General features: G+C 51.3%; 1 protein-coding gene and 1 long non-coding RNA gene across 3 annotated transcripts; one reads left to right on the top strand and one right to left on the bottom strand.

Annotated features, from left to right (window-relative positions):
• Positions 1–5,402: 5,402 nt before the first annotated feature.
• LOC123283450 (uncharacterized) lies at positions 5,403–19,001 on the bottom strand. Its single transcript, XR_011498364.1, has 6 exons — positions 18,884–19,001; positions 10,128–10,466; positions 8,061–8,833; positions 7,300–7,470; positions 6,319–6,743; positions 5,403–6,009 (listed from the first exon to the last, which is right to left on the bottom strand). It is a non-coding gene; the product is annotated as an uncharacterized lncRNA (long non-coding RNA).
• ISLR (immunoglobulin superfamily containing leucine rich repeat) lies at positions 17,790–20,971 on the top strand. Of its 2 annotated transcripts, none has more exons than XM_014859365.3 (2): positions 17,790–18,112; positions 18,924–20,971. In XM_014859365.3, the coding sequence occupies exon 2, from the start codon at positions 18,932–18,934 to the stop codon at positions 20,216–20,218; it is 1,287 nt and encodes a 428-aa protein (XP_014714851.2). In that variant the 5' UTR covers positions 17,790–18,112; positions 18,924–18,931; the 3' UTR covers positions 20,219–20,971. The 2 variants fall into 2 exon arrangements, with proteins under 2 accessions (XP_014714851.2, XP_014714850.2); XM_014859364.3 differs by lacking the exon at positions 17,790–18,112 and adding an exon at positions 18,550–18,705.
• The last annotated feature ends 1,936 nt before the right edge of the window (positions 20,972–22,907 follow it).

Here is a 22,907-nt window from a genome sequence, read left to right as displayed (position 1 = left end):
GGAACTGGCTGACCACAGCAGGACGCTCTTCCGGTCAGACCTCACTGGTATTTCCCCTTGCTTGTTTAGGTTCGCTTCCAAAGATTCTGCTTATCTCTGCTTGCCAATCCTCTCCCCTCTAAAAGAAAAGCCTTTTGCTGTTTGATTTTAAGACACTTGCAGGTTTCTGAGATGGGAGTGTTCTCCCTGTTGCAATAGTCTTCCTTTCTAAAGTCTCTTCCTAGCTAAGTCTGGATTTGTTTTTAATGGACCAGATATAGTCATCACTTGCTGGGAATGAAAATGTGGATAATATCAGAAACCTGGAGGGTAGACTCCTTAGAGGCAGAAAGAACAGGACTGCCTTACTCATCTATCTTTCCCGGGACTTACACTCCGTGGGACACATGGTAACTATTGAATATGTGTTTTCTGAATGAATGAATGAATGAATGAACAGTTGCTCAACTCAGGAGACAGAGAAGGAAGCTGGGAGACCTGGTGCCTGGCCCCTTTGCCCCAGAAGGCAGGTTCTCCCCGTTCACAGCTGTAGCTCCCAGGGATTCTGGAAACATCCTTCAGCCTTGGAAATACGTGCGGTCACAGAATGGGAAATTTTAAGTTACTTTTCTCTTACCCATTAGAAGAGGATCTCCAAAAGTCCTTACTCCCAAAGGGGTCAGTGCATGGGTAACAATAACGGAGTTCACATGGTTAACTATGACAGTCTCACATGAAGCTAAAACAACTCGTTAGAAATGCAAAAATCATTGCCAGTTACCTGCATTCCCTCCAGCCTGTGCTTTGCTTTCCTGTGTTTACCTTCTCCAGCTTCTTGCAACTGGATGTCTTCATGCGTCTCAGGGACGGCCTGGCCCGCCTGCTCAGTGACTGGGACAGGAAATTGACCTGTTAGTCTCAGCTGCTCTTGACAAACCGAGTTGACTAAAATCTGTTTACCCTGCCCCTGAAGCTGCTGTTCTGGCCCCTCCACCCGCTATGGGCTTTGCCAGACCTCGTTTATCTTTTCATCACTCTTGACCAGCTCTGGACTATTTCTGGATCCCACATCTGTCCTCTGACAAATCCTGCATCCCCGCCAGCTTCCCGGCATCTGTAACTCAGAGAAGCATGGGAAAACGACATTGTCTAACAGAACCAGCGTCGTGGTGACAAAAACATAGACTCATCAAAAGCAGTTTGGGCACACATGAGGGTCCCTAGTCACTGAACAGCCACAATCACCGGTTTTCCCTATGGAAAGGGTTTGCAGACACTTACCCATCTTTAAGCATTTTTATGGTCTGATTTTAATTTTGATGGAGTTTTCTCTTTCTTTCCTTGACTTAAAAAAATCATTTAAATCCACTTTTATTTTCGTTTTTTAATTATTATTATTTGGGTGAGGAAGACTGGCCCTGAGCTAACATCTGTTGCCAATCTTCCTCTTTTTCCTTGAGGAAGATTGTCACTGAACTAACATCTGTGCCACTTTTGCTCTATTTCATGTGGGATGCCTCCACAGCATATCTTGATAAGCAGTGCTAGGTCTGCTCCTGGGATCCGAACCTGTGAACCCCTGAGTGCCTGAGTGGAGTGTGTGAACTTAACCACTATGCCACCGGGCCAGCTCCAATCTTCCTCTATTTTTGTATGTGGGACACCACCACAGCATGGCTTGATGAGCGGTGTAGAGGTCCATGCCTGGGATCTGAACCCGCATACTCCAGGCTGCCGAAGCAGAGCGCATAAACTTAACCACTATGTCACTGGGCTGGCCCCTAAATCCACTTTCAGCTGGTTGTTGCTTCTCAGAGCTGTTTGTAATAGCCACAAACTAGAAACAATGAAATTATCCAACAGCAGAAGACAGTTCCCCTCCACCTGGTGTGTTCTCTTTGGTGCTCAGCTTCAGGCAGGGGCTGACTTTTCTCCTCTCACTGGCCTAGCTTGTATCTGACCTGTAGTCTAGTGGCCTAGCCATCTGTGTTTCCCAAGAGTCTTTCCAACCACCTGACCTCTGCCTGGTCCATCCTAATCTTAGAGAGCACCTTTCCTTTCTGGGGATGGTGGCGGGGGTGGGGGGTGATGCTGAATGGAACAGAGTCCTGCCCAAGCATAAGCGATGATAAAGGTACATCTGATCTGTGCACCCAATGTGCTCCCTCTTCCACGAATGTAGCTGCATCCCAGGAGCTGCATCTACTCTCCCCGTCCCCCACCCAACGCAGAGAACTGAGGACATCATGTTGGTGAAATCCTCCCATCACTGCCATTGAGGACACTCTCCCACTTGTCTCAGTCATGTGGAAGGCCTGGAAGCAGTTGGGATGGTTACAGCAGTGTCACCTCCTGCCTTTCCATCTATACAGTTGAAGAGTTGTGCATCAGTCTAGAAAAGTCACCCTGAAGACCTAGTATGGCTCTAGTATGGGGAAGTGACATACTCTTGTTCTGTTCCAAGAGATGTTCTTCTGCTGTCTTTGCCTGGGGTCTGGCAGTGGGAGGAGGCGGGGAGACAGGAGGGGGCGGGGAGTGCCTCTCCAGCTGTGTGCAGCCTGGCTGCAGAGGGAGGGGTCTGTTCACCACACATGGAGGCTGAAATTTCACAAGTCCAGGATGAGACAGGTACCTCTAAATCAATCAAGAGTTTTCATCTCCCGAAAAGACACTAATGCTCAGGTGAACATAGCAGCCACTGAATTAGCCTGGGCGTATCACACAAAGGAACCCTCACTACTGTATGCATGCTTTCCTTGATTGCTTTTTGAAACGAAGCAGTTATGCTTCCTGATTCAGAGGCTGCAACTAAAATGTCCTATTGGGAAACAAAAGGAGGAAAAGAGGCGTTGACCTATTATAGTGCAGAGCTGATTCTGTGAGCTATTCCAACAAGCATACATTCTAGAATGGATCAAGCAGTGTGTTGAGCATGGCAACAGAAGCATATTCTCCCTAGCTCTTAGGTATTTTGATTTGAAAGATGGAGTTTCAAATTGTTTTCCTGATTTCTAGATCTTAATGAAATTGCAGAATATATGAAACAGAAGATTGTTGATATGTTGTCCAAACGCAAGCTGGACTTTGCGCAGCTACCTGCATATTTGGCAAACGGTGCAAATGTAGATTTTGGAAAATTCCATGCAGTCTCTGAACTTCTTACCAAAGAAAAATTTTACCCTCTTTCCGCTAAATGCCCTGCGCTGCCTTTACATAACCCTGCTAGAAAGAGGTGTGGTTTGCTTCCCTGTGATATTGAGACTTTCATAATGAAATTTCTGGTCACTTTTCAGTTTCCTCAAAGCATGCAAAAAAACCTTAATGAGATTTTTTATTTATAGAAGTGGAAGGAGATAGCCTCCTTAGACATATGCCTGCAAGCTGTCTTGTAGAAAAGACATGAACACGTTGGTCTGCTGCAAAATGATATTTTCAAAGTGTGGAATCTTCTTTAATTTGGAAATATATTGAGGATGAGAATGGAGAAAGGGGTCACTGTAAAATGGAAATTTACATGCTGTTTCTGCAAAACTGACTGATGATCTTTGAAGAGGCCATTGAAAAGGGTAAACTAAGTGCACTTGACTCGTTCCATTTAGGTGTAAGTTGTGGCAAAAACTCATCCCGTGAAAAAAATGACTCATTTCTTGGAAATAAGACTGCTTTGGAACTCAAAAAATTATCACCAGGAAAGGACAGCCAAGTTAAACAGGACTTTTTCAATTTATTACTAAAACTGGAACTTAACTGAAGTCCAACTTCAATCTCACAAGTTCAAATTACCTCTGTGCTTTAAAACCATTTTTCCTGAGAAAAGAGGCTTACCTTGTGATGCCATTCAGAGTGCTTCAAGATGTTTTAAAATGATGGACATTTTAGACAGGGATAGCTTGTGTGATGAATTTATGGATGCAAACAGCTGGCCTGCCAAAACAAGCCTTTAGATACAAACAGGATGGACATTTTTGGAGAGGTGCAAATTAATTCCTATAGGTCTAAAAATCTGCTATTGCTAATAAGTAAAATCCTAAGTGTTCCCTGCTCAAACACTTTTGTTGAGAGGATCTGTACTGTGGCGTCATCACACTGACTGACATGAGGAACCAGTGTAAGGTGGGCTTGTGAAGAGCAGAGCTGCAAATCAATGTGAATTTTACATTTGTCCAATTCAGTTTCACCACCACATGAAAGAAAAGAAGAACGTTCTAAAGGCTGCAGGCAATTCGGAGAAGTATTCTTGGAAAGGGATGCTAAAAGAGTAAAAATATCCTACTGTAGGATGGGACAGAATGAAATATGTCATTGTCATTTTTTATTAAATATGGGTAATATCTGTTTAATTAATACTATTATATTTATATTTTCCTTATATATAAGAAGTCTTATATTTATGTGTCTTAAGAATATGCAATAATAACTAGTCTAAAATTTTAAATATCCAATAATTTAAAAAGTTAAATTGCTGTATCAGAGGACAGAAAGAATATAAAAATATTGTTAAATTTTTCTCACACATACTATGTTTACTTTTTCCTACTATTAATTATTACTAATTGCCACTGTTAATTGTTTCATTTAGATAATAGCATTTATGTAACAGAAAGCAAACAATATAGAATAAAGCATAATTTCAAATAAACACATTTTTCATATTTGTATAGTAATATTTTAAATGTAATAGCACATATGTATATAATTATCTATTATATTATTATGGGGATTTTTTGGTCTGGCATGGCTGGTATAGGTTGTCTTTCTAAAAAGTTGTTCATCCTATTTGCTACTCAGCATAATGCTTCTGAGATTCATCCACGTCGTGTGTATCTGTAGTCCAATCCTTTTTATTGCTAAGTAGTATTCCACAGTATGGATATGCCATGTTTTTTTTTTAATCCATTCACTAGCTGATGGACATTCATGTCGTTTCCAAGTTTTGGTGATTATGAATAACGCTATGACAAACATGTGCATATAGATTTTTGTATAAACATATGTTTGTTTGCTTTTTTTTGAGGAAGATTAGCCCTGAGCTAACATCTGCTGCCAATCTTCCTCTTTTTTTTTTTTTTCCCTGAGGAAGACTGGCCCTGAGCTAACATCTGTGCCCATCTTCCTCTACTTTATATGTGGGACTCCTGCCTCAGCATGGCTTGATAAGTGGTGCATGGGTGCACACCCAGGATCCAAACCAGCCAACCTGGGTCACAGAAGCAGAACGTGCGCACTTAACTGCTGCGCCACTGGGCTGGCCCCTGAACATATGCTTTTATTTTTTTGAGTAACTACCTAAGAGTGGAACTGACAGGTTGTATGGTAAAAGTATGTTTCACTCTGTGAGAAACTCCCAGTTGTTGCAATGGTACACAGGCTGTGCCCTTTTGAGCTCCCCTAGCAACGTATACTTGCTCTGCATCCTAGCTAGCGCTTGATAATTTCAGAGTTTTAGAATTTTTTCCTTTTTCAGCCGTTCTAATAGATTATTAGATGTATTAGATGTATTAGAGGTATTGGATGTATACGGGCCCAGTTTGTTGAAAATATAAGACTCAGGGTAGCCTCTTGAGCCTTATATTATTTAAAATTTTATTTATAAGACCCTCAGAAGGGTCTCATTTTAAAATTAGTATTATTTTAAAATTTCACAACAGCCATTTTGATGGACATTCACAACTGCCTCAAATGGAACTGAGACGAAAAGAAAACATAAAGAAAATTCCTTCTGTGAAACTGGAGAAGGGAACAGATGTGGGAAAGATCCCGGGGAATGTGCGTGACTTTGAGCATATTCTGGGTGAGGGACCAGCTTTTGGCTGAGGAAGAGTCGGGGGACCAAGCCGACTCTCCACTGCCCAGAAGCTCACCCCATAGCCCTGAAAGTTCTCAAGAGGGAAGAAGGAACGGGGGAGGGCGGGGCGGGGAGACCGCCTGCCCAGAAAGTCTTCTCTCAGAGGGTGACATCTACGTGAGCTCCATGAGCTGTCAGTCGGCTGCCGATGTTGTCCCCTGCCTCGCCACAGGAGCCTGGCGACGCTGTGGAGTGAATGAATGGGTGTCCTAGACTGTTAGAATCGCCTGCCTCTCACCATCCACGGCCCTGGAGAGGTGACTGCTCTCTCCTGCCAGCCTGGGGGCAGCCCCCTTTGCTCACCCCAGGCCAAATCTGTGGCCCATCTGGTCGTTTCCTCACCACCCCTCACACCTGTCCTCCCACTGCTTCTCCTCTGGGCCATAGACTCAGCCTCCTGACAACTCCCCATGCAGCCCCAGCCCCCTGCTCTCCCTCCTTCCTAATCTATCTTATCTGCACCAGATGCCAAAGTCATAAATCCTAGCTCTTACCCTGTCTCTCTCACATCCAAGCACCTGCACTTGCTCCTAGGTGCCCGCAAGAGAAAAGCCGACGGGTGGTGTGGCCTCGGCCCCCTTCCTATGTCCCGGCTCCCAGGGGCCTTCTGTGGGGCTGGGATTTTGGTCAAACGCCACCTTCATGTCTTTTATCCTTCTCTTTCCTGCTGAAGCCACATCCTATTCAGCCTGTCAGGCCCCTTAAGAATCAGACAGACATGGGTTTGAACTCTGGTCTCCTTCTTTCCTAACCAAGGCAACACTGACAAATTCGTTAACCTGTCCCCTTCAATGTCCCCTTCTCTAGAATGGGCAATAAAAATACCTACCTTTTGTGTGGTTGTAAGGAGATGGTATGGATAAAGGCTCTGGCACATAGTAGGTATTTAAAGAACAGTTGATACGATTTTTGGTAGTTCCTGACTCAGGTAAGAAACAATAAAAAGAGTATAAGTAATTTTTTTCTGACCCCTTCCCAGCCAAAGAACTGGAGGGTTCCTCCCTAAAAATAATGAAGGAACTGCCTGGGAGCGATTGGGTTTCATGTGTGGGTGCTGCTGCCCTTGAGTAAAGTGCCCTCACCCTTGCATTTAGGGTACTATCCAGCCTAATGGCTCACGCACCCTAAAGAAGAGCCAGCCAGTCAAGATGCTCCCCCCAACTCCCCTCTGCCCCCTTCCCACCCCCAGCCAGCCTTCCTTCTCAAGAGAGAGGCCGCATGGGTTTAAAGACCAAGCGCACACTAGGAAGCCGTAGGGAGAACAACAAGGGAAGGAGAACTCTCATTCTCCAGCGTGGACCATTGGGATCATCTCCTGGGTGAGCCTCGTGAAGGAGGAAGATAAAGATAAACCAACAGACAACGGTCCCCTGACTGGGAGTTCCCTGAGGGCAATCACTGAGCCGGGACTGGACAGAGGGGAGTCCAGAAAAGACTAATGATGGTTGGAGTTGTTCCAAGAAGGGCACCCTCACAACTTATCCAAAGCAATGGGTCTCCTTGGAGTAGAAAGTTCTCCAGCATTGATGGTATTCTAGAAGGAGCATTTTGGTCAGGTATGCAGGAGGTGAATGATGCTTCAAATGCGCTCTTTGATTAGACGCCTTCTCAAGCCAGACCTCATTCTGGGCTCTACACCTGAGGAGCTGCTTGAAAAGAAAGAATAAACAGAAGACGCTTATATGTCGTTAAAGCAAGTAATTAAGGAAAGTAGCGGCTTTTAATACCAGGCAATATCAGCACAAGGAGATGTAGACAAGGCTGGGTCATTTTTAGTATTTGATGACGGCACATTACTCTTTTGACAATAAGAATAAAGAAAGCAATTAGAAAGTCCAGGAAAATCCAAAGCTGTACAAAAACCATCCCCCAAATGTAAAGCAAATGAAATGAGGCATGTCTTTGAGCAACTGACGGAGCCTAAGAAAATGGAATGCATTTGACCTTGATGCATTCTTAGCCACCCTTTGCTTCCGAGTGGCCTGGGTGTGATGACAATGGATCAGAAGGGAAGGAAATGTAACCCTTGGATGCTCCCTGGCTCGGCGGTGAACTATGCTCACACAGGCGTGAGAATGTGATACTGGTTTATTGATTTTTTTCTTAACTTTTTTTTTTTGAGGAAGATTAGCCCTGAGCTAACATCTGCTGCCAATCCTCCTCTCTTTGCTAAGGAAGACTGGCCCAAGCTAACATCCATGCCCATCCTCCTCTACTTTACACATGGAACACCTACCACAGCATGGCGTGCCAAGCGGTGCCATGTCCACACCTGGGATCCGAACCTGCGAACGACGAGCTGCCGAAGCAGAACGTGCACACTTAACCGCTTCACCACCGGGCCGGCCCTTTCTTAACTTTTAGTCAATCTAGGGACAAAATGCAACTGTTATAATTATGACTTCAGAAGAGTATTTAAATATTATCATCTTTTAAATGTATTAGTCAGACTGTGACAGACTTAGGATGAGAAATAAAGGAATGGGGAGCAGAAGAAGAGAGACGGGAGTGGTGAATTTCTCAGTTTATATGGTGGGAGGTCATTAGATTGTATCTCCACTCCATGGGCTAGGAAGTAAGGTGCATTATTTAGAGCACGAATGTGACCAATAGAAGAACCAAGAATATTTTAACCGGCCAAGCCCAGGGGGAGCAGGGGATGGAGGAAAGGGAGCATAAATGAGTAAAGCTTATTTCTCTAGAAGAACGCAATAGTTTCCCAGGGCTGCCATCAGGAAGTGTGGAGACTGGGCGACTTAAACCGCGGAAATGTAGTGCCTCGCAGGCTGGAGGCGGGAAGTCTGAGATCAGGGTGTCGGCAGGGCTGGTTGCTGCTGCCGGCTGGGAGGGAGACTCTGTTCCGTATCTCCCAGCTTCAGGCGGTTTGCTGGCAATCTTTGGTGTTTCCTGGCTTGTAGATGCCTCACTTTGATATCTGCCTCCATCTTCACAAGGCACTCTCCTCTAGGTCCTTACATTGTCTTCTCTGCGTCCAGATTTCCCTTTCTCCTAAGGATGACAATTATACTGGATTAGTGCCCAACCTAAAGACTTCATTTTAACTTGATGACCTCTTTAAAGACCCTATTTCCAAATAAGGTCACATTCTGAGGTCCTGGGGTTTAGGACTACAGCATATCTTTCTGGAGAGGGTATAATTCAGCCCATAACAGAGTTATCAGATATTGTCTAAAGTTTTTATATCATAGCAGTCTGTGCACATAATTTAGACGTATGCAGGTCAGTATCACTGCAATCCAGGTGAAGAGGTCCCCGCCCTGAGCCCCCTGCTTCAGACCCTCCTCTGGCCTAGAGTTGCCAGATTTAATAGAATTTCAGATAAACAATGAATAGGGTTGTTTTAATGTTTTTAGCATAAGTATAGTCCATGTAATATTTGGGATGCACTTATACTAAAAACTGATTTTTGGCTTATCTGAAATTCAAATTTAACTGGGGTCCTGTATGTTATCTGGCAGTCCTTCCTGAGCCATGCCATTCCAAGGGGACCTTTCTGCTAGGAGTCTGCATCCCTACTTCTGGCCCAAGCTTTGAGGACCTGGGACCCTGGAATTCTCTGGCCACATGAAATGGCTTGAGCCTGTTTCCAGGGCCTCTGTAAGTCTCTTCACCCTGACCACTCCTCCCCAGGGAGAACTATACTAGGGTGTGTGCACCCCTAGGCCCAAATCAGTTTAAGGGAGGTGGGGGATGTGGACAGAGCTTGGGGGTGAGGGTTGGGGTGTCTGCCTATGTATGCACAGGGCCCCTCATGGTACCGAATGGAACCTGGGGTGGGAAGAGAAATAGGACAGCTGCAGGCTGGGGCTGGGGGCTGGCTCCGTCTGCCTCTCTAGTTCTGGTGAGAGACTCTGAGGAGTCCAAGAATTCTAAATTCGAACTCGGCCTTTAAGAGCTAGTGAAGGTACATTTGTCAATGTAGGAGAATAGAACATATCACATAGTTTGCAGGATTTATAACTTTTAAATATTTAGACATATGGTAGGTGTGCCTCCAACTGTACTCTTGCCCCAGGCCCTATAAATGTTCCAGGCGGGCCTGATGGGTGCAACCACAGCAGAACTAAAAGCAGAAACCATCCTGAGTTCTTGCCTCTGGGGAATGGATGGTGGAAGGGAATGGGGCGGTGGGGGCAGGGGTGGGGAGTGGACTGTAGTGTTTGATTATAGGCTTCTCTGTCAGTTTGCTCTTCTGTCTTGCATGCTTTACTTTGATAAAACTTTTGAAAATTACTTAAGTTCCCAACTCCTCCCTCAAGTCTTCCTGATCCCCAGCTCTCACCTGCCTTTTGGAAGCTTCTACAACCCTCGGTGCTGTGCAGCATTCAGTCCTGTCCAGGCTGCCCTCCTGGAGGCCTCTGCAGCCAATGCCACCTCCCCACGCGTACTGGCCGCCTGTCTCCTCTTCTTGTCTCCCCCTGAGAGGTAACCTCGGGCCAAGGTCAGCACGGCCTTGTTTCCCTGCGCTCCCAGTGGGGAGCAGCCTCAGCCAGGAGCTCCTCTCCTCCCTGCATCTCCAGGACACCCCTCAGGGTTGGGAGAAGCCCTGGGCCCTGCCTGCTGCCTCTTTCTGGCAGTCGGTGTGGAGAAGCATCGCGTGGAGACAGTGCTGCAGCCTGACCTGTTGATGAGAAGCAGGTGTCTGCTGTGTCAGATGGCTTTCTGCTGTCGGCGAGATACCTGAGCTTCCTCCTGGCTGCCCCGGGCCTTTCCCATCTCTGTTCTCTTCGTGTCTCCGTCTCTGTCTGCTCCTCTTTGTCCCTGCCCGTGTCTCCTTGTTTCTCCTTTTGTCTCTCTTTGCATTAGTCTCCAGCCCTCTGCTCACTGCCTCGATTTCACTTTCCCTACGGGGCACAGGGACCATTGCTACTCTCCCATTCCAGACCCCAGACCCTGCTTCACCCATGGGGCTAAATTTCCCCTGCCTCCCACCCCAATAAACCTGCACCCACATCTAATCCTGGCCTCTCCAGCTGACCCCTAACAAATGGCCCTTGGCCCATTCCTAGTGCCCCACAGCTAACACAGGGCCTGGGATCCTGACCCGGTAACTCTAGCCCCAGCCTAGAACCTTAATTCAAATACTCCCTCTCATTCATAACACTCCCCAATCCCACCGCCAGCCTTTGGGAGGGTCTGGGCTGAAAACTGGAGATCTGGCCTGGGAGGAACAAAAATAATTCCTGTGAAATATGCTCCAGTTAGGGCTGCTGCTGAAAACAGTGCCTGCAGACTGAGGGAAAGGTCGAGAGAGGGCAATGAGGGTGGTGCTAGAAGGGGCACCAGAAATGCTGGTTGGAGAGGGGCCAGTGAGAGGGAGGGCAGGGACACATAGAAGGGGGTGCTGGTGAGTCCCTGGGCAGATGCAGGAGGGCTGGGGGGTACGGGCTTCTTGCTGAAAGCCCAGAGATCATTTTTCATTCATTCACTCAACAGCTATTTATTGAGTACCCACTACGTGGCTGGCCCTTTGGCCACCCCGGGTAATGCAGTGAACAGAACCAAGTGCTCACCCACATGGAGCTCACTTTCAGACTGGGGAGAAGGACAACAAACACACGCACAGATATGTCAGGGTTACGTGACATAGGAAGAGGAACAAGTAAAGCAGGGTGAGGGGACAGAGAGTGACAAGGCTGTTTATATGATGTGGTTGGGGAAGGCCTTTCTGAGGAGCTGTCATTTGAACAAAGTCTCTATAGAGAAGAAGAAATGAATCCTGCAAATACAGGGAGGCCAGAGTCTAGTTGAGAGAGAGTAAGAGCAGCAGCCCCAAGGTGGGAGCAGGTGGTGGGGGCTGGCTGCACTGAGCAGGGTGGCGTTGAAGCAGAGTAGCGATCACCGAGGCACAGCCTAGCTTCCAAGGTCTGAGGAACCAAGACCCTCACACTTGGGTGTGGAAAGTGAGGAAGGACGTGGAAAGGTGGTGCCAGCTGTAGGGTCAGCCTGCGGCCAGGCTGGCTTTTCCTGGGTTGGGGCCTCTGGGTTGAGGCAGGAGAGGTGGGCCTGCCCTGCCACCCCCACCCACAGCCTCAGGTGCACATGCAGTGTGCCCACACCAGGTCATATACCCAGAGGTGTGCACACCAATAAACACATCTGGAAAACCAGTACAGGCTCACGTGCATGCAAGTAGAAATGATCAGATGTGAATACACTCGTGCACATAGACTCTTTGTGTAAATGTAGACATTCATGAGAAATTCTAGAATGGCAAAACATCAGGGCTGAAGGACGTTAGACCATCTCACCCAAGTCACACATAGGACAGAGAAACTGAGGCCCAGAAAAAGGAAGGACTTTCTCAAGTTCCCTAATCTGGTGGTCTGGGCAGATCTCAACATCCCCCCACTCCCGCTGCCAATGCGCACACGCACACACACACACGTGTTCACGTACGCCACACAGAGTTCCTTCTGTTATCCCATCTTCTCAATGGCCCAGGCCGGCCTCTCCCTCCCAGGAGACCCACAGGCTTAAACAAGTTCCGCCAGGAGCCCTTTAGCCTGAGCTTCCCCAAGTTATTCCTGCAAGCTGTGTGGAGGGAAGTGGGGTTGGGATCAAGACCGACCTGCCCCTCTTGGTAGAATGGCAACAGCCTCACGAGCACAGCTGGCCACACATCTGAGTGCCCACTGTCTCCTTCCCTTGGTTGCCTATCTCAGGGTCCATGAGACCTTCCTCTCCTCCCTTTCTGCCTTGCTTCCTTCTCGACCTTCAGGTCTGACCCTGGCTGTCACTGCTGATTCTCTGCTTTCTTGCTCTCTTTCTCTGCACTTCTCTCACCCATTTCCCCGTCTCTCAGTTTCTATCCAGTTCCCTCTCTGCTGGGCTCTGTCCCTCTCACTCTATTTTCTCTCTCTCTCCAGGATCTTCTTTTGCCTTCCAGGAAAAGCTGACGTGGCTGCGCCAGCAGCCCCCCGGTCAGAGGGCTGAGGCCTCTGAGGGGTGGGGGAGTCACAGCTGAGCAGCCACAGCTGGGAGGGATTGGCCTCCGGTGGGAGGGGAGGCGGGAGCAATGGGAGGAGAAAGGACTGGGCCTCTGCGCAGGGCAGAGAGGGCTGAGGAAGGGGGAGCAGGAAAGGAAAACCCTGTGGGAAGAAGTGAGCACCACCTCCCCTGCTAGGGGCACCAACCGTCCCCACGCCTTGACTGTACAGATTTTAGAGCTGAAAGTCCTGTGTCCCAGAAAACCCCTTGGTCCCGGGTAAACCAGGACCATTGGTCACTCTGCGACGAGCTACTCTGAGGCCCACAGGAGCCAGGGCCCGGGCTGGCAGAAGGGGCTCCCACACCTGGCCCCTTTCCCCCTCCTCCCCACCCCCCATTCTCCCTTCCAGTGTTGCAGGACTGCTGAGGGGTTTGAGGTGGAGGGGTTTGAGGGTCTGAGAGGAGCTCTCCAGTCCTGGGCCTCTGGGCCTCCATCTGTGATCCAGGGACAGCCAAGGAATCCACATACTCACCAAAGGTCCCTATCTCCAGGCCTGAGCCCAGCTTGGAGGAGACCAGGAGAGGGAAGACAGCGGCCTAGGCAGCCCACAGGGAGCTGGACCTCTGGCTATCTCCTCATCTGCTAGCATTATCTCTTGTGGGATGGGCTTTTCAGGAAGAACTTTCAGCTGGTGACAGCCTGGGGAGAGTAGAGGGGCTGCCTAGGACGTAATAAGCCCCCATCCCTTGGAGATGTGTACAACCACTCCTTGGACTCTGCAGGGGGCAGCCTGCGTGTCCCACTGTGAGGTGCCTTGGAGGATCTCATGGTCCTTAGCTGAGGCCCACTGGGGCCGGGTGGCCCTTATCCTATTGTCCTTCACGGTGGAGGTGGGGCATGGCTACACCATAGGCAGTGGTGGGGTCTGGGCAGAGGAGGAAGAACTGCCAGTGACGGATGCATGCACTCAGTTCTATCTGGGTGGGCTGCTCCTGCCCTTGGCCTCTTGTGGTCCCCATGGAACTCCCAGTTTCCACAGTGGGATTCTGGGGGCAGTCTGGTATTCAGCTGTCATCAAGGTCTCCAATGATAGGGAATGGGGAGTCAATAGCTCCCCTCCTCCAGGAAGACTGGCAACACACTCACCCACCCAACAGAGTGTGAGTCTCCCACACTGTGCAAAATAGTCTTTAATGTCCTGTGGTAAGGAACCGTATGACTTTGGGCAAGTCCCTTCTCCAGTCTGAGCTTAGAGCCTATCAGCAAGGTGAGGAGACAGACAAGGTGACCTCCAAAGCACCTTCATTTCTGGCGTCTGGCATGCCAATCCAATTCGTCCATTCTAGTGAAAGGATGCTCATTAAGCATCTCCTCTGTGCCAGGGATTCACAGCAACTGGGACGACGAGAAGACTACCTTCAACAACCTTCCTTTCTAGTCGGTGGGGGGGGGGGGGTCTCACATTAAAAACATAAGAATAAATTTCTGCTGAGTGAATTAATTGATGAAACCTCTAGTAAGAGAGACAGAGTCCCAAACAAGGAAGCAAGCTAAAAAAAATGCAGCTTGAAGGAAAGAGGCAATGCAGATAGAAGGAAACTTAAAAAAAAGAAAAAAGAGCTATTATTATCCTCAGAGAAGTAAAATATAGTACCCTTGAAATAAGAACCGGATGCAATATGTTTTAAAGAAAACATTCAGCAAATTAAAATGGAATCTTTGAAATTTAAAATTTATAAAGCAGAAATCAAAAGCTCTATCAGAATGGTAGAATGACAACATTGAGGAGACCTCCTAGAAAGAAGGACAGAAACGAGTGACAAAGGAGGGAAAAGATAAGGAAGTTAGGGGTCCCTCCAGGAAGTCCTTCATCTGGTTCACTGGGGTCCCAGAAAGGGAGAACAGAGGACACGGAGGTCAGGAAATCATAAAGGAGTAAATCAAAAGCCTTTCTGGAGCCGAAGAAGATGGACTTCCAGTCTGACCGAACGACGTGCACATCCAGTCTGATCGAACGACATGGGCTTCCAGTCTGACCGAACGACATGGACATCCAGTCTGACGGAACGACATGCCCTTCCAGTCTGACCGAACGACGTGCCCTTCCAGTCTGACCGAACGACGTGCACTTCCAGTCTGACCGAACGACATGCACTTCCAGTCTGACTGAATGACATGGACTTCCAGTCTGACTGAATGACATGGACTTCCAGTCTGACTGAGTGAGTGCACTTCCAGTCTGACTAAGAGACATGCGCTTCCAGTCTGACCGAACGACGTGCCCTTCCAGTCTGACCGAACGATGTGCGCTTCCAGTCTGACCGAACGACGTGCGCTTCCAGTCTGACCGAACGACGTGCGCTTCCAGTCTGACCGAACGACGTGCGCTTCCAGTCTGACCGAACGACGTGCGCTTCCAGTCTGACCGAACGACGTGCGCTTCCAGTCTGACCGAGTGACGTGCGCTTCCCGTCTGACCGAACGACGTGCCCTTCCACTCTGATTGAACGACGTGCACATCCAGTCTGACCGAACGACGTGCCCTTCAAGTCTGACTGAACGATGTGGACTTCCAGTCTGACCGAACGACGTGTGCTTCCAGTCTGACTGAACGATGTGGACTTCCAGTCTGACCGAACGACGTGTGCTTCCCGTCTGACCGAACGACGTGCGCTTCCAGTCTGACCGAGCGACGTGGACATCCAGTCTGACCTAGGGACGTGGACTTCCAGTCTGACCGAACGACGTGCCCTTCCAGTCTGACTGAACGATGTGGACTTCCAGTCTGACCGAACGACGTGCCCTTCCAGTCTGACCGAGCGACGTGGACATCCAGTCTGACCTAGGGACGTGGACTTCCAGTCTGACTGAACGACGTGGACTTCCAGTCTGACTGAGTGACGTGGACTTCCAGTCTGACTGAGCGACGTGGACATCCAGTCTGAGCTGAACTGAATTAGTGATAAATATTTTAAAAATTTTAAAACAACTAAGCCCCTTCCCCCTACCCTGAAGAAAAAGACAATTATGTACTCCCGGGAAAACAGAGCTGTCAAGAAAGATGATAGTAAGAGCTGTGAGGAGCAAACAGGGAGGTCTGTGAGGGCAGTCAACGGGGGGACCTACGTTAGCCGTGGTGGTCTCAGAAGTGCTGCTCTGATGAGGTGATGATTAATGGAAGCCTGAAAGCCAGAAGGAACCAGTCACAGCAGGAGGGGCAGAGGGCTGGCGAGGATCTTTGCCCTCTGATCCTGGTGTGCTTTGGAGGTGGCGGTGGTGTGGAGACCGTGAGCTCCCCAGAGCACCTCGGAGGTGGCATGGCCCTTGCAAGGGCGAGGTGGTATATGGGCTGTGCAGAAGCACAGAGAGGCCCCCTCCACTAGGAAACCCTCCCTGACTGGCAATGAGGTTGCTGAGTCTCCCCTCTGGTTTACTGAACTCTGGATGTGCGTTCTTCTGGCCTCTGGTTGACCCACCAAATTCAGGACTTTTCCCATAAATTCTCCAGCATAATAATGATAATGCCAGACAGGGCTTCAGCTGCAGTAGGAGGGAGCTCAGTTAGACTATAAGAATATCCTCAGCATCAGACCGGGGTGTTTTGCAGGGAGCACACCGTGCTTCCCAGGACTTCTGCAACCTTGCTTGGTGACTGCAGAATGAGGATGTAGTGAGCTGGGATGGGGGTTCCCCAAGGATGCGTTCAGCCAAAAAAGATACCTACTTGTCCTTGGCCTTGCCAAGAGGGTAAATTGAGTGGTGAGCAGAATTTAGCCAAGCATACAGACAGAAGGAATAGGAGGCTTGCGGGAGGGGACTGAGGAGCTGTGCATAGGCTCATAGGGTGGAGGGCAAAGTCACCAGTCTACAGTGCTCTGCTCGGGCTCCCCCACTTCTCAGGGTCTCCTCCAGTTCTCTTGTCTTGGGCTTCTTTCTTCTCCCCATTCCCACTCCCCTGGGCCCTCCTGTTTGGGAAAAAAGGATCAGATATCCTCACCCTGGAGGCATATGGGCCTTCGGCACAGTTAGAGTTGGGACAGTGGACCCCAGAGAGCACTGCTGCCTTCTCAGACATGCAGCACCAATGATGAGATTTCAGGCACTGAGGGAGGCCACAGAGAGAATATTCCAGAGGGACTGAGGTCCCTCAACCTCACCTCTGCTTGCCAGGTGGGCATTCCTGGGTGAGGGAACCATCTCTGTGAGCCTGGGTGTCTCAGAATCCCCACGGGGAAACCAAAGCACAACTGGTTCCTGTCTCGAGCTGCCTGCCTGCCTCCCTGGTCCCTCCCCACCCAGCACAGTGGGGAGCCAGGGCCGTGTCTGCAGCCCTGGTGCCTTGAGACCTCCCTGGACAACAGCACGTGTTTAGGGCAGCCCGGCCTCAGAGCCAGCAGGCGGGCCTGACACAGGCGAGCAGGGCGGGAGGATGTCTTTTCTTACAAAAACAGGCTTAACATTTTGGCTTGTCACTGAGGCGCTGGGGCCTGGTGCGTGTTTCATACACTTTGGCCTTGTCAGCTTTTCATTGAAACACACCCGTCACCCTCACAGACACACAGACACACACTCACTTCTACACACAAACACACACTCACGAACACAGAGAGAAAGACACACACCAACACACAGTCTCACACCTACACAAGCACACACACACAAATGTTCCCAAACACACACAGATTCACACACATGGTCTCACACCACATCCACACAAACACACATATGAACTCATCGAGAGTCGTCACACCCACACTTGCACATGCACACACATGCACCATCACTCATACGGCCCCCGCTTGGAGAACGCCCCCCCCTTTTTCTTGTATGGAGTTGGAAGTCTCCCACCTTCTATGAGATTCCATTTCTCACCCTTCCCCCATAAAAACCCTGCTGGCCCCATGTTTTCTTGGGTCCTGTCCAGCTAGCGCTATGTCTTTAAGGAAGTTGAAGCAGCTAAAAGTGAGTGAGAGAGAGAGGAAAAAAACTCAAAAAATTTGGCATCTTTTCCCCCTCAAGTTTCTGGTGTCACTTATGAAACACGGGTCCTTGTTGCTGCAGAGAAGTAGTTTTGCTGGAAGGAGGGAGTGTATGTGCTGCCTGGGCTCCCTTCCTGCAGCCTCCTCTCAGCAGACAGGGTCCAGGCACCCTGTCTGGGGAAGGGCCGGCAAGGACGGGCGGGCGTGGGACCAGGCTGCCTGTCCCTCCAGCATCCTCATCTTCCCTTGGGTGCCCTTGGCCCTGCAGACCATCCGTCCGGGCTAACTCTGTCCTTTGCTGCTTTTTGGTTCCATCTTAGAAGAGGCTCCGCTTGACTAAGAAAGAGTAGTTTGAAGGTAAGCGGGGGAGGAGGGGAGGCCTGCTGGGCACAGGGGCTGCACTCCCCTGGGCATTTTGCTGTTGGTTTGGGTGCTTGGCACACTTCCCTTGCTTGGATCTGTCCAGGGGGCATCTGTCCCCCTAACAACCACAGCCCCGGAAATCCCAGCAGCATTTGGGTTGAGCCACTAGCTTTGCCAGAGCCAACTGAGAGGTCCCTGGTGGGGGTTTATTTAGGCAGCTGCCTGGCATAGTTTGAACAGAACAAGCCACGGGCGTGATTCTGTAGAAAGGGTCTGGTGTCTGCTGTGGTCACGGCCCGTAGGAGCCAGAGGGGGGCTAATGGGGGTGGTGTGCACTGCACAAGGGGCCTTGTCTGGGCCAGGGCAAAGCATACCTATGGGGGGCTCTGGTGGGAGGGACTGTGGCCAGGATGTGGGAGGGCAGGAGGGAGGTTCTGCAGAGTGCAGGGGGAGGGGGTGGCTGGAAAACAGATTTAAAGTCATAAAGTCAGCTAGGAGCTGCGGAAGCAGGGAGAGCTCTCTGCTTGAAGGAGGAGCTGGGGTCCTCTTCCTTCCTGTCTTCCACCCTCCTGGCTGCATGACCTCGGGCAAGTCTGGGCCCTTCTGTGGGCCTCAGTTTCCCCTTCTGTAGAATGGGAGTGGTAGGCTGGGTGGTGTTGGGTCTTAGTTGGATTAGATTATGTGGGGTGGGGCCTTTTGATAGGAAAGAGCTCTGGGCTGGGGTCCTGAGAAGAAGGAGTGCCCTCTGCAGGTCCTTGGGGTCACCTTAGACCTTGCCACCTTGGTGGCGTATCCTTCTCTGCAGGAGGTAGGATGCAGGAGCTGCGGCTGCTGTGCTGCGCGGTCCTCCTGGGCCTGGTGCAGACCTGTCCCGAGCCCTGCGACTGTGGGGAGAAGTACGGTTTCAAGATTGCCGACTGTGCCTACCGTGACCTGGAGGCCGTGCCCCCCGGCTTCCCCACCAACGTGACCACGTTGAGCCTCTCAGCCAACCGGCTGCCAGGCTTGCCAGAGGGTGCCTTCAGGGAGGTGCCCCTGCTGCAGTCGCTGTGGCTGGCACATAATGAGATCCGCACAGTGGCCGCCGGTGCCCTGGCCCCTCTGGGCCATCTCAAGAGCCTGGACCTCAGCCACAACCTCATCTCGGACTTTGCCTGGAGCGACCTGCACAACCTCAGCGCCCTCCAGTTGCTCAAGATGGACAGCAACGAGCTGACCTTCATCCCCCGAGATGCCTTCCGCAGCCTCCGTGCTCTGCGCTCGCTGCAGCTCAACCACAACCGCTTGCACACACTGGCCGAGGGCACCTTCACACCGCTCACCGCGCTGTCCCACCTGCAGATCAACGACAACCCCTTCGACTGTACCTGTGGCATCGTGTGGTTCAAGATGTGGGCCCTGACCACAGCGGTGTCCATTCCAGAGCAGGACAACGTCACCTGCTCTTCACCGCACGTGCTCAAGGGCACCCCACTGAACCGCCTGCTGCCGCTGCCCTGCTCAGCGCCCTCGGTGCAGCTCACCTACCAGCCCAGCCAGGACGGCGCCGAGCTGCGGCCCGGCTTCGTGCTGGCGCTCCACTGTGATGTGGATGGGCAGCCAGCCCCCCAGCTTCACTGGCACATCCAGACGCCTGGTGGCACCGTGGACATCACCAGCCCCAACGTGGGTGCTGATGGGCGTGCCCTGCCTGGCACCCCAGCAGCCAGCAGCCGGCCACGCTTCCAGGCCTTTGCCAATGGCAGCCTACTGATCCCTGACTTCGGCAAGCTGGAGGAGGGCACCTACAGCTGCCTGGCCACCAATGAACTGGGCAGTGCGGAGAGCTCAGTGAATGTGGCACTAGCCACGCCAGGTGAGGGTGGCGAGGATGCGTTGGGGCGTAGGTTCCACGGCAAAGCAGCCGAGGGTAAGGGCTGCTACACGGTTGACAATGAGGTGCAGCCGTCGGGTCCCGAGGACAATGTGGTCATCATCTACCTCAGCCGTGCTAGGGGCCCCGAGGCTGCAGCAGCAGGAGAAGGAGTCCGTGGGCAGCAACTCCCAGGCCTGCTCCTACTGGGCCAGAGCCTCCTCCTCCTCCTCCTCCCTTCCTTCTAGCCCCACCCCCATGGGGCTGGGCTGGAGCAGCCCAGGGCCGCCCCCACTCCTCCCCGGACTCTGCAGATGTCCCTTCTAAGGGGGTAGGGGGGTGGGGGGCAGTGTGGCAACTCCTGAGGCCTGCATGGGGGCTTCATATCTTCCTACCTCTCCTTCTCATCTCTTCTGGAATATTTGCCACCCCAACTTCTAGACCTGCTCAAAGCTGGTGACCAGTACAGAATTTGATCCCATAACCCACTGTCTACAGTGCTAATTGCCGCTGAGCACACTGCCCGTGCTGCCTGTCAGGGTGGCATGCTAACAGGGGGATGCCCCAGCCAACTGGGAGATGCCTCACTGAGGGAACTCCAGGCGCCGGGACTGACTGACAAGCTGGCAAAGGCGGGGAGCGGGGGGCTAGGCAGGGAGGTAGCCTGAAGCAGACACGGCACAGGAGAGAGGAATAAACTGTGGGGGCAATGGCTGGCATGGCTCTGAGGCACTCGGTGACCTGCTTAAGCTCCTGCTGTCCCTTGGTGTTCTCTGATGACTTGGGGGCTCAGGAGTCCCTTTGCGCTCATCTCAGACAGGACTGGAGGTTCCAGCATGGGCCTCCACCTCCTCGCATGCACCCTCCCTCCCTCTGCCTGTGCGCCTCCATCCTGGCCACCTGCCCTGCCTTTCTCTCCAAGTATGCATCTGTAGCCTGCCCCTCCAAAGAGGCCAGCCAGCCTGGGGGCAGCAGAGAAATAAACAGCATTTCTGATGCTCCCCTGTGTCTGCCTGGAGTTTTGTCTGGATCTAGGAGCCCCCGGGTGGGGGTAGGGGATAGGATTGGGAGCTGGAGAGTCAGGACAGCCAGCCAGCCTGCCTGTCCACACACGACGGGGCCTGTAAGGCACAGACAGACTGTGTGGCGGTAGCATGGGAGGGGTGGCCCCGTGACAGGCTAGGGACTGGACCTGGAGCTGAGCTGAGCTGCAGATGTTCCCTCCCCCAAACTAGCCCACAGGGCAAATGGGGGTGCAAGCCTGACAAACATTAGAGGCTTCTCTGGGTCCCAGTGGCCCTGCGCAGTGCTTTCTGTAGCAGTGGCCTGAGGAGGCATTTGGGAGGGGGCGGGGGAAAGAGAAGTGCCTGGGTTGTGACCCCTCTTCCTGGTCCTGCTCCTGGAAGAGATGTTAGGGAATGTGGAGGAAACAGGGGACAGGCAAGGCAAGATGGAGGGGAGAGAAGGGGGAGATAAGGGGCAGAGGACAAGAGAGAGAGGAGAGAGGGAAAGAGAAAGACCCAGAGAGACTGAGAACATATCTGAGGGAGAAGCCAGAGGAATTGAATGGGACTTCTCCCACCTGTCCAGGAAGAAGAATGGTATTCCTGGAGGAAAGTCTTTTCTGTAGGAGTCTTCCTCCACAGAATGGATGGATCAGTAACTGACTCGAGGGGGTGAGGGTCTGGCATAACCTGAAGGCCTCTTAGAATGGGGTCAGGACCTGGAGACTGGAACCCCGTACCTGTGCCAGATCAGAGATGTGTCTCCCTACTGCCTCCATCCCCGGCCCTTTCCAGGTTGAAAGCTGCTGCACAGAGGGACAAGACCCCATAGTAGAGGCTCAGCAGCCTCTGTCCAGAGCCCCCAGGACTGCTGAGCCCAGCAAAGTGGAGGCAGGGAGACCAAGGAGCCTAGAGTAGCAGCTATGAGCCTTGGAGACTGGCCAGCCCCTTTCTCCCTCCTCTGGTCTACATACAGCACCTCCCCACCCCGCTCATCAGCTTGCAGTTCCCGCAGAGCTGATGTCACCAGCAGCTCATGTCAAGGACGATTGCTCATCTGATGGAAAGCAGCAGGATGGAGCCGAGTCCCCTGTGCTGTGGCATCTTGGATAAGTCACTGCCCATCTCTGGGCTTCAGTTTCCTCAGAAAACAAAGGACAGGGTAGGGTATAGTAATTCTTAAGAGTCCAATCAACTCTGATTATCTGAGGCTTGATACTCCTAACCGGACTTGGACCCCTGAGTCTCTGGCTCCATTCACGGCTGAGCAGGCTGGGCTTCTTGGAGTAGGATGTGGGCCTGAGACCTGAGTCAGGAGTGGCTGGATAACAGCTGTGCTCTGAATGAAATAGCCACTCCCCTGCTTTAAAGTAATCCGTGGCCCCCACTGCCCTTGGGGTGAGACCCAAGTTCCCCAGCCAGCCATTCACAGCCCCTCTGACTGGCTCTCCAACATCATCCACCCCACCTGCCTCTCTTGGATTTGCTATTTAATTGTTCCCTTAATGTTCCATGATGTGTCATCCTTGCACCTTTACTTATGCTGTTCCCTTGATCCGGACACCCTTCCCCTGTTCCTCCCTTGGCCGAGTCAGCCTTGGAGACTCTGCTCAGGTATCACCTCCTCCAGAAAGCTTTCCTGTATGCCCTCCCATCCTCCGGTGTCCCAGCCTGTTCACACTCTGCCTCTGTTGCCTTGCTAACAGCAGAGACCCCAGCTGCCTTCTCATCCCTGTGACCGTGTTGGTCATCGACACAAGGGGCAGGAAGACATTTTCAGTGGGTGGCAGTGGGATCAGGGCCTGCCCTCCTCACGGCAGCCTGGAAGGTGGCGGAACTCCCGGGCCCGCCCCTGGCTTCCTGTGGGTTAGAGGCTGTAGTGCGGGGTAGGAACGTGTGGAGGAGGGGATTGGTCTCCACTAACTGTGCAGAC

Source organism: Equus asinus, chromosome 2 (assembly GCF_041296235.1).
Source record: "Equus asinus isolate D_3611 breed Donkey chromosome 2, EquAss-T2T_v2, whole genome shotgun sequence".
Lineage (NCBI taxonomy): Eukaryota > Metazoa > Chordata > Mammalia > Perissodactyla > Equidae > Equus > Equus asinus.
Note: the sequence above shows the minus strand (reverse complement) of the source record. Positions and strands in the feature narration are given on the sequence as shown.